At 39.8% G+C, this 17,335-nt stretch overlaps 1 protein-coding gene across 2 annotated transcripts in view; it reads right to left on the bottom strand.

The window, feature by feature from the left end:
* Positions 1 to 16,895, bottom strand: part of PUM3 (pumilio RNA binding family member 3) — a 907,478-nt gene extending 890,583 nt beyond the window's left edge. Inside the window, exon 1 of one of the 2 annotated variants that reach the window (XM_044061088.1) lies at positions 16,776 to 16,895. Coding sequence is in view for 1 of the 2 variants with exons in the window: in XM_044061087.1 (XP_043917022.1) it covers positions 16,182 to 16,209 (28 nt within the window). In the remaining variant the exon portion in view is untranslated. Of the gene's footprint in view, positions 1 to 16,181; positions 16,221 to 16,775 lie in introns of those variants that run through there. The other variant, XM_044061087.1, reaches the window with a different exon arrangement.
* Between the last annotated feature and the right edge of the window lie 440 nt (positions 16,896 to 17,335).

The following is a 17,335-nucleotide window of genomic DNA, read 5'->3' as shown; positions in this document are numbered from 1 at the left end:
TTGAGAATGGACAACAGTTGTTTAATCATCGGGGCTAAACTACCCTTTTTTCAGGACAGCAGAAATCAACACCTTCATACTTTCTAGAAACACTCCACCTATAAAGGAGGGAAGGACAATCTGGTATAAAACTTAATTGTAATACCCCTGGCTCCAGACAGGTGAGATCCAGCGAAGACTACCATCAGTGGGAAAATTGCTACCGGTAGAACTGTCACAGCAGAAATTACCTCAAGCCAAGTAGAAGGACTTCCAGGAAACGTCTGCCTGGTATACAGAAAACTGGCTGCTCAGAGCAAGGACAGTGTGCCACCACTCCCATCTTTAAACTATTTCTCCAAAGTTTGCTAAGCTCAAGCTGAACAAGGTGGACTACGTGCAGGTGACATGGGAAACTATATCCAGCAAGGTGGTAAAGATGTGTTTGTGGACTTCAACCAAATTTGTGCGATTTGTGGCACTTCTATCCTGCAGTTGCTCAAGTAAAACTGGGCTCAAAAGTCCAGGATGTTCAGGCCAAGTCTCCTCTTTTGCACAAGACCTAGATCCAACAGTTCCACCTGGAGTTGATCAATCATGAATGGAATAATTCAGTGGACATAAACCAAGAACCTTCAAAAACTCCAAAATGAAGCTAAAACCCAGGTCTCAGAGACCACCAGTAAAAACCACAGGAAACTTTAGTGCATAAATCCAAATATTGAGCACTTCCGATGAGTGTAACCACAACTTCATCGGAATACAAAAAAAATCAATGCAATGCACACATTTAAATACTTCCTTTCCCAGTCACATGATTAATCAAAACCTCCAGTTACAAAGTCATTTGCATCAAGTGCAAGTCCACAAAATAAGTTTGTTAAAGAAGAAGACAGACTCCACATAACCCAGAACAAATGTTACACATCATATGAACGTACCTTTAAAACAAAGACCAGTGATAGCCCATCATTCAAACCTAACCTAGTGATCTTTGAACATTTAATCTAATTTGCCATTTAAGTTCACGCAGCTCAAGTAAATCATCCCAAAGTCCTCCTCTACTAATATCTTTGTGACAGTATCTAAACCAAAAAAATAAAAGAACTTGTAAACAGAAAATTTCGATAAATGTCTAAAATAAAGCATTAGAATCCTTTTGGTTTTTTACATCCAAAAAATGTTCGTATATTCTATCACAAAGTTTTCTTTTCATTTTTCCTACATAAAAACAGTCATACTCTTGACCCTTGGCTAAGTAAACTATGTAAAAAGTATTGCAATGGCAATGAAATCAGAGAAAATGTTTAAACCATTAATCATCACTCTTAATACCCCCTTACTTTCTATAGTCTGACCAAGGCATTGTTTTAGGGATTTACCTTTCCTAAATACTACTCTAGGTCCTGCTTCCACTGTTTCTACAGCATTTTCATAACAGCAAATTTTCCAATTATCTTTCAACATTTTCAGAAAGCTGTTACTATCAGTTATGTATGTGGTGACAAAACTGCCTTGAAAGACATTGGTGTTTACATCTGTGCCCCTATTCAACTTGAATGTCTCCTGGGCTCTAATTATAGGTACATATAAACCCCGTTTCTTTTCTGTTTAACTTTAACTTCATCACAAACAGTGACAACTAGCTCAGTTCGTTAATCTCTAGCTGTGAACACTGTAGTCAGTTTTTGACTCTCTACCTGGAACTGTTCACCCTCTGATACCATGCATGCTAAACAAACAAACTGCCCTTTCACAGTTTCTTTTTTTTTTTGTTTTTCAGGATGACAACTCGTGTAATGTAACACACTATCAGAGAATGTACTTTACATGAAAATGTTACTTATGATTCTCTGTTGGGTAACATCCTTAGTGATTTCAACATCCAAGTAGTATATGAATCATAAGTAAATTTCAAAAAAACTAGAGGTTAAATTCAAGTACACAACAAACTTTTGCAACTCACTTAAGCTCACTATCCAGGCAATAAAAATGTCACCCAGGAAACGGACATAAAGGGACCAGGGTGGTTCCTGGAACTTTTGAAAAATGCACTTGTTCCCAATGTAACATGACTATGTTCGTAAATATCAGGGCACATGAGGCCCAGATAGCAACACCCTTTTTCTGTAGAAGTATTGACCTTCCAGGAACACACAGTTGTCTTTTAGTACCATTTCCATTAAAATACAAAGGGTGTTAATGTAATTGTTATTGAACCTTGAAAAGTCTGCCAGGAACTCATGAAAAGCTTGTAAGGCTTCCATATGGGGGATCACATTAAACAAATTGTGAACATCTACAGTTAAAAATATGGTATTGTCCAAAGATTTGAACCTTGAAAAGTCTGCCAGGAACTCATGAAAAGCTTGTAAGGCTTCCATATGGGGGATCACATTAAACAAATTGTGAACATCTACAGTTAAAAATATGGTATTGTCCAAAGATTTGACCTTTTTAAGTTTGAGAAAGTCCCAGGAGTCCTGACAAAGATGTTCAAAGGACTTTAAAAAAGTTCATAGATACCAAGCTAAATAACTATGGGTTTTCAACCTCCCCCCATCAAAAATAGGTCTTAATGGTGGGTCTGCCAAGTCCTTATGAATCTTTGGAATACCAAAGATGGATGGTATTATTGGACGTTTAACTTTCAAGAAGTTGTATTCCTCAAAACTTATCTGTTCTTGGGTAAGCATGTCCTCCAACCAATAATCTATCCTTTAGTATGCCCCATGAACACAGTTTTGGGATACCTCCTCATAAAAATCATTGTCTAATAAATGTATATTCAAATGATTAAGAGAGTCTTCTTTGTTCACAATCACAACCCCACCCTCTTTGTTGGGTTTCATGACCTGTATCTGCTTGTCCTGGCTTAACATTTTAAGCAATTGCCACTCACTTTTAGAAAGGGTATGTTCAACATTACTAGTGAACAGTAATGATCTAAAATCAAACATGCACATTTTTTCAAACAGTACCAGAACCTGTACTGGGGTTGGGTTGAAAAGACTCTTACAGGTCAAAACGTTTTGTTGAAACGTGGTGGTCTGAATAGGTTGCCAGTTCCACCACCAAATCACTGGTCATAGCACCAAGCTGGAAGACTAGGCCCAAGGTATGTCCAAATATATGGGCAGCAGAGGTAATTATCAGAGCAAACCTGAATCCTCCATATTCCAGCGAAATCCTTTTACAAACACCATTGGCTTTTTATAAACCTTGATAAAGTGTCCCACAATAAGTACATAAGAGATGACATCATTGAAGGGACAAGGAAGTCTAAAACCTCTTGAGGTCTGTCCTCACACTGCCAGGCAGATGTAGATAGTAAATCAGGCAGTACACAGAGTGTGCTCCTACACCTCACTGCAAACTCAAAGGAGCTGGCATTTCCAACTTTGACCATTTACAATACAACTGTTGAACAGCAAACAGCATGAGTCAGTTACGGGTTCTATATTACAAGAGGAACATGGCGGCAATAAACTCCCAAGAAAATGATTAAAATTACTCCTCAGCCAGGTTTCAGTGCCAATGCCATATTCCTACAATTGAATAAATCAGTAAGAATACCCATCTTGTTATGACTGCACCCAACATTCAAATAAAGCATCCCTATAAGTGCCACAGAAAAACTAGTTCTAACTAGATATCCCTGGCTGTAGGAGGGATCCACAAGTGTGTCACACAAGGCAGAGATGCATGTAACAGTATTACATTTCAACTACAAAATGCACTGTGTAACAGGATGGGGCAATCCTCATTACCTCAGATCCAGCAGCGAGGGTGGCATCATTCAAATATGATTCTGGTGTGATCAGGCTCGCTCTAAAAACATTTGGACTGCCCAGCCCGATAACAGTGATACTGGCATTTAAAGTGACAGACATTACAGGCACAGCAGTCACAGGTGACCAAATACAGATGAACAACAGTAAAAAGCTTCAAGAATTCCCATAAAAAAACATGTACACTTGGGCTTAGTCACCATTAGGGCTAACTTCCCTACAGCCTTTTAAAGCCTAGCCATTCATACCCCGACTTTCCCAATTATCAATGCCCACAGGCTAGAACAGCTCTGGTATATGCCTGTGACTTAGAGCGTCTACAAAGTGCACCTGTTCATAACAACCCAGTGGTGAATTTCCGATGTCCCATGCATTAATCCAAACTGCATTTGGATAGGCTTAGGGAACAGCTCTGTTTTACATGAATGGGAAGTCAGTTAAACAAGGGGTAATCTCTGGAACACGTACCTGCCTCTCCAACACGTTCTGTTTACATCACAATCAAGTTTTAAATCCTCAGACCAGGTAATTCTAATGCTGTTTTTTTTGCGAATGTATAGCTATCAGGGCTGGATTGGAGATTGCCTTGTAGGTTAATCACAGATCGCCCCTCATTAGACTGTAAGAGGCTGAATACAGGAACAAGGCTTTAGGATGGTCCACATAGGACATAGTTACACCCTGCATTATTTTTGTGAGGAATCTATGTGGTCACTTCAGCTGTTGTAAATGCCTGGTCAGGTACATGCAAAGGGAGCAACGTACTCGATTACTGGTCTAATGACAGCAGAGTACAGTGGGATTATGATCTCCTTAGATCTGGACACAGTGTTCTTACTTATTAGTTGCACTATACAGAAGGATTTTCTCATTACTATCGACATATTCTGATCAAGGCCCTTACCACAATGTCAACTTTTAGGGGAGTGTTATCAAGGCCCTTACCACTTGGTCTACTCTTAGGGGAATGTTATCAATGTTGTAATTTACATGGGTGCTCATCTTCCCAAAGGGCATAATTATGCATTTTTTTTTTGCAGGAGTGTTAAATAACTGGTGCCAGAACCACGATCTGTCTGGGTCAGACCCTCCTTGAGAATATTTAAATCTTTCACAGATTCAATGACAGCACCCAACTTGCAGATGACTAGATGTTCCAGGGTGTCCGAATTGACAAAATCCAGGAATCTTTGAGCCTGCATGTTAGTTGCTGTGTATGTATCCAGTAGTTGAAATCACAGATGCATATGGTGTTAGGCTGAACTGCGAGTGACTCCATTACATTCATGTGTGTGGGATGATCATCCCAAGTCATAGCAAGAATATGGTAATGGACTTGGCCTAAGTTTATGGAGTAGCTCAAGCATGTTATATTGTTTGACCACTCTTGGAGAAAAGTTTACTTTTTATATAGAATGATACACCTCCACCTCTGGTCCCTTCTTGTACAGTTGCTGGTCTAAATGTGCGAAAGGCATTATAGCCTTGTAATGCCAGGGTGCCTTCTGTGACTTTAAACCAAGCTAGTGTAAAGATATGAAGAACATCAGTAAGCAAAATTGGCAAATTTGGCGTTAATACAACACCTAATTCAACACAATGTAATTTAAAAAACAGAAATTCAAACAAGGTCAAAATCCAACCATACTTCCAATGTAACTGAAACAATTACTGAACACCAGAAATGAGCTGCATATAGCCCTCATAGCCACTGTGCCACCATCTTGTATACGCAGGGTAACAAATCAGTTTTTGTTCAACTGGCAATCACCGTGCTTCTACTGAGACAGTGAAATATTTGCCTGAAATACCTTTGAAAGACAGGCTGGAGAAACTGCAGGTTATCAGAACTTCAAAAAAGTTCTTCAAGACAGCTGTATAAAGAATCACTGAGATTAGGTCAGCTGTTGGGGAGGTTGTTCATAAATGAAGAAAAATTGAGAGGACCAAAGCCAGATCCATGTGGAACACGCATATGGTGGTGGTGATAGTAGTAGCAGTAAAAGAGAACTTTGTTAAAAAAAAAAAATAACTCAAACAATACCTCCGCAACTGCTCATTCAAACAAAGTAGACAGGAAAAAGCAACACCGGACAAATGAGTTAACAATAAAGAGTGGTCAATAAGACTCATGATTTAGAAAGCTCTAGTCAATAGGCCGCCGCAATATTACTGCACGTAAACTCATTAACTTGGAAAAGTTTTATGAAGATACTGAACTCTGGTCTAAAGTCACATTCACTTCTCCACTAAGCATGGGATAGACCAGATAAAAAAGGACTAAATCTGTACATAACTTAGCTTTTCAAGTAGCTCGCCTACAGGGGTAGTTTTGCAACATGTCAGTACTCCCATGGTTTAGTGGGACTGGACGTTTACCAGAATGGTATTATGGTGGCAACTTTCTACTTGCTAGGAATGAGTACAGTGGGGCAGGAGAGATTACACAAGCATACATGTAAGTAAGGAGTTAGTAAATGAATCTGCCTTTATAAGCAACTTGGAATGTTTGTGTCTTTCGGCTTTTCCCGGTTAGGGGTTGCCACAGCGGAACTCCGGTCCGCTAATGATTGGCAGTTGATTTTTACGTACCGACTTGCCAGGCCTGACGCACAACCTTCAACGAAGGTACGCCCATTCACACATGTCTCAACGCAGAAGACGCTCTAGCTGAGAATCGAACCGGACAGCATAACTTACTGTGAGGCGACAACGCTACCGCAGCACCACCACCGTGGGTCTTATAAGCAACTTGGAATGCTGCTGAAAAAAAAAAAATCAATGTTTTCACAGGATTTTTGCAAATAAATGAAAGAGCAGTGTCACTGAATATGTAGCTGAATCAAAAGGTAATACTATGGCACTGAAGGTTAAAAGAAATTTGTGAAAACTGTTCTAAGGGACTTTCCAAAGTACAGTCTGGACAGTGGGAAGTTGCCATAATCTGTTAAGGATGTAAGAAATGAGCCTTCCTTTATTGTGGCTTACTGATTTTCTCATTAAAAGTCTTACTTGTCTACATTTAATAATATGTAATAACATACACATGCATACCACACTTAAAATTATTTTTTTTATTCATAAATACAGTAGAAAAAATACCATGCTAGAGCAAAATAAAAGTGTGTATAAAAACGATGACTGCTGCAAATTCTGCAGCATGCAAAACATATAAACATACAGAACACCATGCAACTGCTTTTAGAGGAGATGCAAAAAAAACTACTACATCCTGAAACGAAACATGGGGGACACACTCCTTTCAGCTTAAGAAATAGAATTTCCTTATTTGGCCACCAGCTTATTGCACTTACCCCCCAAGAAAAGCAGAATCCAAAATGACAGAGACTCTTAGAAGAGATAGCCATCTTAATTTTGGACTGTACAGATGGGCTGTGCTTTTCGGACAGAGCTCAAGCTGGATTTCATGGTCTGTGAAGATTTACAATTGCTATTTGGACTTTCAAAATCAGGGGAAGATACAAAATCAAGAAGAACACTGTATACTACCTGTCTTTATAAAACATTTTATTTTTCATTTTCTTTCATCAAGTTTAAAGCTTTTTCTACACTTGAGCTTAAAAAGTAAATTGTTTAATTTGAACCTCAGTACAGGAAGAACCCCTACCCTTATGCAGTAATCAGTAAAGTAGTTCAGCTAGAGTAAGCACAGTACTATAGCAAAACAAAGGAAAACCGCATCTAACAAACAATTTTTCCAGCATATTTTGAACATTTCTGCAGAGGCTGCCATGGGTAGCATTATTTAGTTTTACAGTCAATGCCTCTGCATTCCTGATTCCATTTTTAAATGGACAGAGCGAAATCCCTGTGATGAGAAGATAATTCACAGTGGTTTTCTCGCTCATCAGCTCACAACAGCACTGTGACTACCTACTTTTGACTTGTCAGCATCGATCCACATTTTTTTAAAATGACCGTTTCCTTTGAATTTCATTAATGGCCATCCCTAATACAGCATTTAAAGGAATATTTGAATAAAAGGCTTGAAATGCAGCTGAGTTAATACCAACTGTAGTTCAGTGTTCAAGAACGAGAAATCTGAGTCCTGTGATTAAAAGGTGTTATTTGGACTGACATACAGTATTGTAGCCAGACTCGAGTCTTTGATGCTAATCTTCCTTTCCTGACTCACTGACTTGTCGAAACGTGCACTTTTTACAGAAAAAATACAAGTAGAAAAAAATGTAAAATCAAATACTGATGGAAAATAAGAAGAGCAAGAGGAAACATTTTCTTTCTTTGTTGAGTTTTCTTGTTAATTTGCATCTCAAAACTAAGCTTTAAAGCATTGCTTTTGTTCAGACTCCAGGCTCCACTATTATCCAAGATGTGATGCTGGTAATCTGTGACTGGAAAATAATAGCATTTAAAATGTTGCTTAATGGGAGATTTTTGTTTTGATTCTGGTATTTGCTTACATGTTTAGTCTGGCTTTCTGAGCATGTCCCAGCTTTGGCTGTTGGGGTTGAGGCAAGGGTGCTTACAGGAAGTTTAGTCAAATTCCATCTCAAATTGCATTTGTATTCACAACAGCTCTCACTCAAGTCATTCGTTAGTTTCACCTGTGTTTTTTATCCTCAGAGAAAAGTAACCGTTCAGAAATTTTAAGACCTCATTTGCTACTACCTTGCAGGAAAACATATGAGCAATGCAAAGCTTAAACATTACTAAAATAGTTTCTGTTAATTTCATATTTTATTTTGCGCTGATTTCCGAATGCTAGCCAAGTGCTATGAGGTTATGCATGACTGCCACTTGCTCTACAGAAAGCATTAAAATGATGCAAGTTTCGAACAGTAGTAAAAGTAGTCTTTTTTTTCATATTTTGTTTTTTTTGACTTCTGAATACTAGCCAAGGGTAATTCTAACCTGCTGTAAAAAGTGTGTGTGACACAAGCAATAAATTCATTTTAAACAATGAAATCCAAAACTTACTGTCACAAAGGGGGCTGTACAGTATGGCAAGCTGTGACAGTTATATATACTAATTATGTTCCTGCTTTACTACAGAGTAAGGGGAATACATCAACAGACTGCTAAAATTTCGTACAAATTCACTAAATTCTACTCTACTATACTGCTCGCAGTCATACTATGCAGAATAAATAAAGGAAATAAAGAGCTGCGCAATTAAGATAAACCTTTTGACGAGTTCATAAAAAGTAAACTCAGACAGTCTTACCTAACCTACTCCACCACAAACGCACACAAAAATGTAATAATCTTACTGTTTCCCAGTGATTGGGGACTGAAAGCTTTGACAGGAATGGAGTATTGTTAATTGTGTTCATCAGTGGGAAAGGGGCTGCATAAAGTAAACTGAAACCAGGAGTAGAACTGATGATGATGTAGTAAGTAGGTGGTAACAACTGGGAGGTATCAGGAGAATTTTTTTTCAGTGAGAATTTTAGACTCTGGCATTGTTCCTTTAAGAGGCATCATTTTCTTAATGGCTCTGTAGTTGGAACAAGTGACTTAACCCGATTACTCTCCCGCTCTTAGTAGCCTTTACTATGTAACAAATAAGACAAATGTAGGAAAGAAAGGAAAACAGAAATAAGTTCAGATATAAAACAATAAGAATGATTATTAAAGGATTTTTACTGCATGTAATGCATTTAATGTTGCATTACAGGGAATTATATTTTTGTTGAATAGAAACATTTGATACTCGGGTTGAATTTGCTTGTAATTATTAAATTTTACTGTTTTACTTTTACTCAAATGTTACTTTACACAAAACCTCTTAGCTGATATGGTCCTTGTTATATACCTGTACAACATTTTTAAAATACATAGAGGAATAACTGAGCATCAATAACTTGTTTACTTACAAATCATGGGGCGAGTATGTGAAACTATAAAAATGTCTTAACCTTGTTGTTAGGTGAAGTTGCCACAAGGAGGGGGAACCAATAGCCATTAAACCCAATGCAACACAAGTCATCTATCATAAAATGGCTTTTCCTTACTCTAAGCAGCTGGTCACACAGAAAGTTTATCAGGACTCCTAGTGTTCGCCTACTTCTATTGCAAGCTTACCATCCTTTCAAGTATTGCAGCCATTACTTCTATGTTTGTGCCTACTAAAATAAGCTAGGAATGCAACAGAACTATTTGCCTGTACCTTGGAGGACATTGAAATATATTTACTGTTCTAAACTGCCCTGCAGATTTTAATAGTGAACCACTGTGTATAAACAAGAAATATGTACTGCATGAAGTTATTTGCACACTGCAGGCAGTTTTAAGAGGAGCCTACAGTAAGAAACAAGAGTCATGTTCTTTCTAATCCTTCTACCAAAACATATTTTTTATGGCTTTCCACTTCTATTTATCTAGCAACTGTATTTCGCCTGCTTACTGATACATTGTAATTGTTTTTCTGCATTTATTCTGTTATTGCACTTGAATTCTCAGTTTGTTACTTTTAAAATCTGTAATTGTTGCAAATTGTTTGTGTAGGCTGTGATAGCCGATTTATAGCATTTATAAGTGTCTTCTGTATCTGTTTCTGCGAGTTAGAGTAGTCCAGTTTCAGAGCTTGCTGATCTGATCCGTTTGCAGTTCCTGTTACTGATTCTTTGCCAAATTTGGAGGTAGGAAGTTCCCTTGCTTACCAGTGGGAGTGGGAAGCATTGAGCTGCCTGTTGGTCCAGTTTTGTGAGGTTTTAGCCAGTAACTTTTAGTCTATTGGTCGCTTTGGGCCAGTTCCTAGCTTCTTTCAGCCCCTGATATAAAAGAGTTGCCACTGTCAGGTTTAAACTATTCGGGCTACCTAAAGTCCACTCTTCAAATTTTCCCTTAAAACTACCTTCCTCGAACTATACTACTGATCTAATCAGCGATCCTATAACTAAAAAGATCATCTCTACCTGACTCCAAGTAGACTATTCTCTATCTGTTAAACCTAGCACTTGCTCCTACAGTACTTATCTCCTTGATACAGCACTCTTATTATCGATAGTACCCCAAAAAGGCAAACCCCATTTCTCGGTCACCCACATCCCCGTCTATTCCTTCTAGCATGTCGGGATCAGTTTCTCCTCCCACTCAGCTGGTTAACTTGAGGCAATGTTACAATTGCCTCATGTACACAGACAACCCTCTCCTCCTCCCACAAAACACAAATACATGCGAGAGATGCAACTATACGGCCAAACTGGAGGCTGAGCTTTCTCAACATAGGACTGGCAAGACCAGACAGGAGGAGAAGGTAACCACACACACTATAGACCCAGTCTCGCATAGTACCATCACAACCTCAAATCATACACATAAACACACAAAGACATACTCGGAGGTTCTGATCAAAAATCTACCAAAACAGCAGAGGCCACCAAAGCAGACACCCAAACAACTACCACCTCAGAACACAACACCTGCAACACATAGACCTCACAGTCAGTGTCAAACAGTCACAGCCCTTAAGGCCAAACACAATGCCAGACACACTAGTCATTGGTGACTCCATAGTCAGACACACTGCCACGCCCCGCCACCAGACTGAGTAAGGAGAGGGTTACAGTAAGCTGCCTGTCGGGCGCTAGAATCCACCACATAACGCAAGCACTCAGGTCTCTCAACAGGACTCAGTCATTGTCCACGCTGGTGTAAACGACCTGAGACTACATGAAAAGAGACATTGAGGAGCTCTCTGATTATGTAGCCCAGGCAGGTATGACCCTGACCTTGAGCAGTATCCTACCTTCACCAAGAATGATGCCACAATATAGAGATAAGATGATCAGCTTTAACAATTGGCTTAAACTCTGGTGTCATTCAAAGGGGATCCAATGTCTGTCTGCCTGGGATGACATGCTGGACAAGCCACGCTTGCTAGAGGACTTGCACCTGTCACCCTGGGATTCGGATATTGGCAAAGGCTCTGCCACCCCATAGTGCCTTTTTAGGCAAGGCTCAAATTCTAAACCTACCACCCTAGAACACAAAAAAGGAAAAAAACTAAGGGTAATGCTGCTCAATGCCAGAAGTCTCAATCTCAAAATGCACGCACTCGAGGCCCTTCTCAGTATGGAGAACATAGATGTCTGTGCTGTAACAGAAACCTGGTTCAAGGCTCCTGACAGCACCCCAGCACTATCAGGTTTTACCTCATATCATGCATTCCGGCTCCAAAATCCGGACAATACCAAGAAAGGAGGAGGGGTATCCATATTCATCAAGGACACCCACACCTCAAGATTGGTGGCAACACACGATGTATCGGAGACCATCCAGGTGCAATTAACCATAGGCAAGACTGCTCTGCAAATTGTAGCATGTTACAGGCCACCCTCACAAACTCAGGAACCTCACATGGCTTTCCTGAAAACACTGGAGGGGATAAATGTATCTCCAAACACCATCATACTAGGTGACTTCAATTACCCTAATATAGACTGGGAACACTACTCAAGCCCAAACACCCTAGCCCAAAAGTTCCTGGAATTCATAAACTCAAATGCCATGGAACAACTAGTCACCATCCCCACAAGAGGAGAAAACATACTTGATCTCATCATCACGAACATGGGAGCACAATGTTCAACATCACTGGTGAGATCAGATCACAACTAATCTCGCTGGAGGTCCCTCATCCACCCCCACCTGAAATAAAAAGACCACAGTAAAGAACCTCGAAGCCGACTTCACACTTCTAAAGACTAGTGTGGTCTCCTTAGGCCCCCGAGCTGGCGGAAAACAGTACTCAAGCCGCTGAATCACTTACAAATGCCTTCTACCAGCACCTGCAGGACTGCATGGATAAGGCAATCCCAAGCAAAACAAAGACTCTTTGTACCAAAGGTGCCCAGTCTGGTGGACCCCAGCCATAAACAAACTCTACAACAAAAGGAGGAAGCTACTACAAGATAGAGCAAAATCCTTAAAAGGTAAGACACCTTTGATCACTATAAGTAAAAACTAAGAGCTCAAAATCATCCAAAGCAAATTTTGAGAGAAAAATAGCTAAAGACTCAAAAGACAATCATAAGGCCTTCTTTAGCTATCCTGGGAGGAAACTCCCAGAGATGCTCAGAACTAGTTCAAAATCATGTGAAGTTTACTGATCCTACAGACATTGCCAACATACTGGCTGACAGGTCCAGTGCAAACTAAAAGGAGAGATATCTATACCAAAAATTGCAGCCCCCCAAACATTCTAACGCCCAAGTGAGAACTGCTCACTCCAAAGCAAAACACAGCATCCATGGGACCTGATGTGTCCCCCAGCTGGTGTGCCATGAAACTCAACGAGGAATTAAACCCACGGCTAGGACAGCTGTTTAATCATAGTCTCACCTCTGACTGTGGTCCCACTTCACAAAGGTGGACCCTGGAAATTACCAGCGCATTAGCTTGACAAGCCTTATCTGCAAAGCCATGGAGAGGATCATAATGGATCTCATAAATAAAGACATAGGGAATTTACAGACTTTGGATCCAACCCAGTTTGGTTTTGTCAAAGGCAGATCATGCCTTTTAAACTTGTGACTTTTTTTCAAACAGTCACCAAAGCCATTGATGAGGGAAAGGCAGTCCATACAGCCTACCTCGATCTGGCGAAGCTATCATTGAAAAACTCATCAGCTTAAATGTTAACCCATACATCACAAGATGGGTTGCAAACTGGCTGAGTGACAGAACCCACAGGGTCAGAGTTGCGGGCACCATGTCAGACTCAAAGCCTGTCACAAGTGGTGTCCCACAGGGCTCAGTCCCATCTACTTAGTACAAGCAAACACAGGAGGGTTATGGCTGACAAAGTTTGCAGATGACTGCAAACTGCACATCTGACACAGATATCCTTCAGAAGGGTCTCACAGAACGGATAACTGGTGCCAGAGCCATGGCCTAAAGTTAAATGCCAAAAATGCATAGTCATACCTGAAGGTTACCCCTGGCTACCATATAGGTGGCAATCCACTGAGCACAGAAGAAGTTATCAGGGACCTGGGGACCCAGGTTGACAGTAGCCTGTCATTCGACACCCATGTAGCTAAAGTAGTTAGGAAGACCTTCTACATTGCCCACCTTATCATGAAGGGATTCACATCTAGATCAAGGGAAGTCATAGTCTCCCTATACTCATCACTCATCAGACCAATGATTGAGTACAATGCCTTCGAATGTATCTGACCCGACACTTGCAGCAGTTGGAGAGGCCACAAAAGTTCCTCACCAAAAGATAAAGGGTCTCAAAATCTGTCATATGCTGCCCGACTGAAAGAACTCCAGCTCTATTCAGTCACTTACCGCTTGCTCAGAGGTGACCTGTGCCTGACATACAAGGCCATGTCAAACCCAGATTTGATGAATATGCTTCACCTCAAAAATCTAGATCCGTCAGAGCCACAAGGGCGGAGACTTAAACCGCTGGAGGGATAGATTCATCACCCAAAGACTCCTATGCTGTGGAACAAAATCCCGGTATATGTGAGGCAGAGCACCTCGCTGGCCTTGTTCAAGAGAAATCTTGACCAATGGATGGGAGATCGCAGATATACCCCAGGGATTACCTCAGTGTCACTGCTCGACAGAGGCACAGCAAAATAATGGGTATAGTTCCCCATACTAAAGGGGTGGTAAAGCACAAAAACTATGGGCTAGGCTTGTAAATGCCCTCGGGCAGATAGCCTAGTATGAACCTATGAACAAGCAAGAGCGCAAATAGCTAAACATAAATTAATCACATGATCTTTAGCAAATACATACAATTACTATTAACTTTCTGAATGAATCAAGGCTGTCTCTCCAACATCAGATTGGATGATCACACATTCCAAAGTGTGTTGCATGATTTGCAAAATTTAAAAACTAATAACACCTGAAAGAAATACTACCACCTAATACTGTACTATTAACAGTTACAATTCTGAATGCTGTACATGAACTGTTCTTGACGGATAAACTGTAATAATGCACCAGCTACATTTTCTTTAATATTTAAATCATTGGTCCTATAGCCTATAATGCGCAGGGGGGGGGGAATCCCCTTTACCCCTCCTCCCATTTTTTAATGCTTCAACAAGGAATTCTTAGAGATTATGAATATTAATTTCGAGCAAAAACACTAAAAGGAACTCCTTTGAGACTGTAAGCAGCCACACAGTGATTTTCCAACAATGCAAGCAATAACATACACATTATACTGAAATGAATTTAGCATGCTGCGACATTTGTTATCCCAATACTTCAAACAGCATTTATGCACCAGTCATACAGCCTGCAATAAAGACTACTAATTTTAATAACACAAAAGTTGGATAATGTAACTGCTGAACATCATAAAGTTCAAGCATCAGTTAAGGAGATGCAGCAACTGAACATGCCCGATTACTTGTTGTACCTCAGCACTGCATTTTTAATGATTAATTTCCAGTAAGCATGTACCTAAATAGCTTCCTACTGTACTACTGACATTTGTATTTCCAGGATTCTATGCCAAAGAAAATGGCGGACAGCTAAGTGCATGTGTATGCCTAAACTGCTTCAATATGTCAGCATTTCCAATGTATATGTACAGTTTGCATAACATAACAACGCTTCTATTTGCACAGTGAAGTGGGTGTATCTGTGGACTGGAACTGTCAATCAAGTGTATTAATCACAGAAACAAGATCTCAGCCCGTACAAAATGGTATGTTCCTGAATAGTTTTTGCATTGACTTTAAAAAACAAATACACCCTCACTCTAAACCAACACGGTCTTTCTCCACAGTGCACTTTCCCCCCTAGAGAATGATCCAAACACTTTCACATTTTAACAAAGATGCCTTAGCAGTTTCTTCCCCTCAGTGGCATTCTTACTGTAATCACCTTTCTCACTGCACACTATCTTGGGACTGAAATCTCATGAATCTTTCATTAAGAATTTGTCTCATTTGCTTTTGCACCCATTCTCCTAACACATTTTAAAGTTTTCTACCAAGGAAAACACAAAGAAAAAGGTATCTATAGCTCTATTTTGTTATTTCACACTTGCTGAGGCCACAAAGCTATGCAGGGTCAAAATCACTTTTTTTTTTTTACTGTGTGCTGCCATGTAAAGATACAATGAATCCCTTCCATGGGGTAGTAAACCTTTTAAGAATTTAATCAGCTGAACTTTTCCAGCAAGGAAAAAGTGATGGTGCTGCAGGCAATTTAAAGTGTGCAGAACTTCATGGCAACATAAACAGTTTCTGCTAATACTGGTCCTTTAAGCCCGATCCAGGAAACAAAAAGCAAAATGTGCAATCTATTATTCCCTTTAACTTTGAAGCCCCCTCCAACTCTGTTACTACTTACATAAGTTAGCACTTCCTGAACATTAAATATCTTTCAATGTCCTCCAAGGTACAGGCAAATAGTTATTGTGCAATACAAATAATGTAGACAGCATACCTCTCAACTGTCCAGATTTTTGCCTCATCTTTTTGGTCTGTTCCTCAAAATTGTTGGCTTCCTGGCAAATCAATGAGGGCATACATAAATAATGGCATACAGTTGAGTTTCAGAATTCATATCCTTAAGAAAATGCATGCTAAACACAGTTCCTACCATTTTAGCAACGTTCTAAGTTTAAGAGAGCAGTAAACAAAATCTGTCCCTATTTTGTTGGCCTTTGTCCCCACATTACTTTAGGCTTTGTCCAGATGTCTTGACCTATGGGGCTGAACGATATGGTGGACAGAATCTACAATTACACAATATAAAAACTTACACCGTTACAATTAGTGTGGCAATGGCATCTTGAGACGTGCTGGATCTGGGTACGTAAATGCTGAAATTAGGGTTTGGGGATATCAAGAGGGCACTTGACAGGGCTGGATTCCTGCCGAAGTAAACGGTATAACTTTATCGAAACAGCAGAAAAAAATAAAGTGCTCTAAATATTTAAAATTTTACTGCTACACAGGTACAAAGTATACATACATCCACAGCTAACATGAACTTTGCAGGCGTCTTATCACACTAAATGTAGTATAAGTGCCTTACCTAAGTAATCTCACGTGGTCCTTCTTGGGCATCAAACTAAATGTTACCACCGAACCAAAACAGTAGCTGGTGTCGTAATCATACTGCGCCGTTGAGCTTCCTAGTCCTGATTGGTGCGTAAAACCCACAGACGTAAATAGGAGCTGTAATGAAGTGTATTAGTAATTACGGTCGTTGTTTTTTGTCATACTAGTTGTTGGATCTGGGGCCGGGCTGGGGGTTATAGTATAATTATTTAAATTAGAGAGAGTTTCTTCCAGTATTATATACTACCGCTGTAAGCACGTCTGACCTAAGGTCACGCACTGTCTGATTTTATTTTTGCGGGTTATTTTTGATTTGGTCAGTACCAACTACAAAAACAGGCTGACGTCTTGGAAATCCAGTATGATCATTTTCGAATGATTGAAATAAGCAAGCACGTTCATTTGCTACAGATGGTAACAAAGCGTATGTAAATTCGAGAGAGTTTAAACATTATGAGGAACAGTAGCTCTCATAATGTGGAATAAATGGGCAAAATGTGGAACGTACACTGGCTTTGTATTAGAGCATTACCC

The sequence above is a fragment of the Protopterus annectens genome, chromosome 2.part0 (genome assembly GCF_019279795.1).
Source record: "Protopterus annectens isolate FY-2018-M chromosome 2.part0, PAN1.0, whole genome shotgun sequence".
Lineage (NCBI taxonomy): Eukaryota > Metazoa > Chordata > Ceratodontiformes > Protopteridae > Protopterus > Protopterus annectens.
The sequence above is the reverse complement of the archived record's forward strand: the minus strand, read 5'-3'. Positions and strand labels throughout refer to the sequence as shown.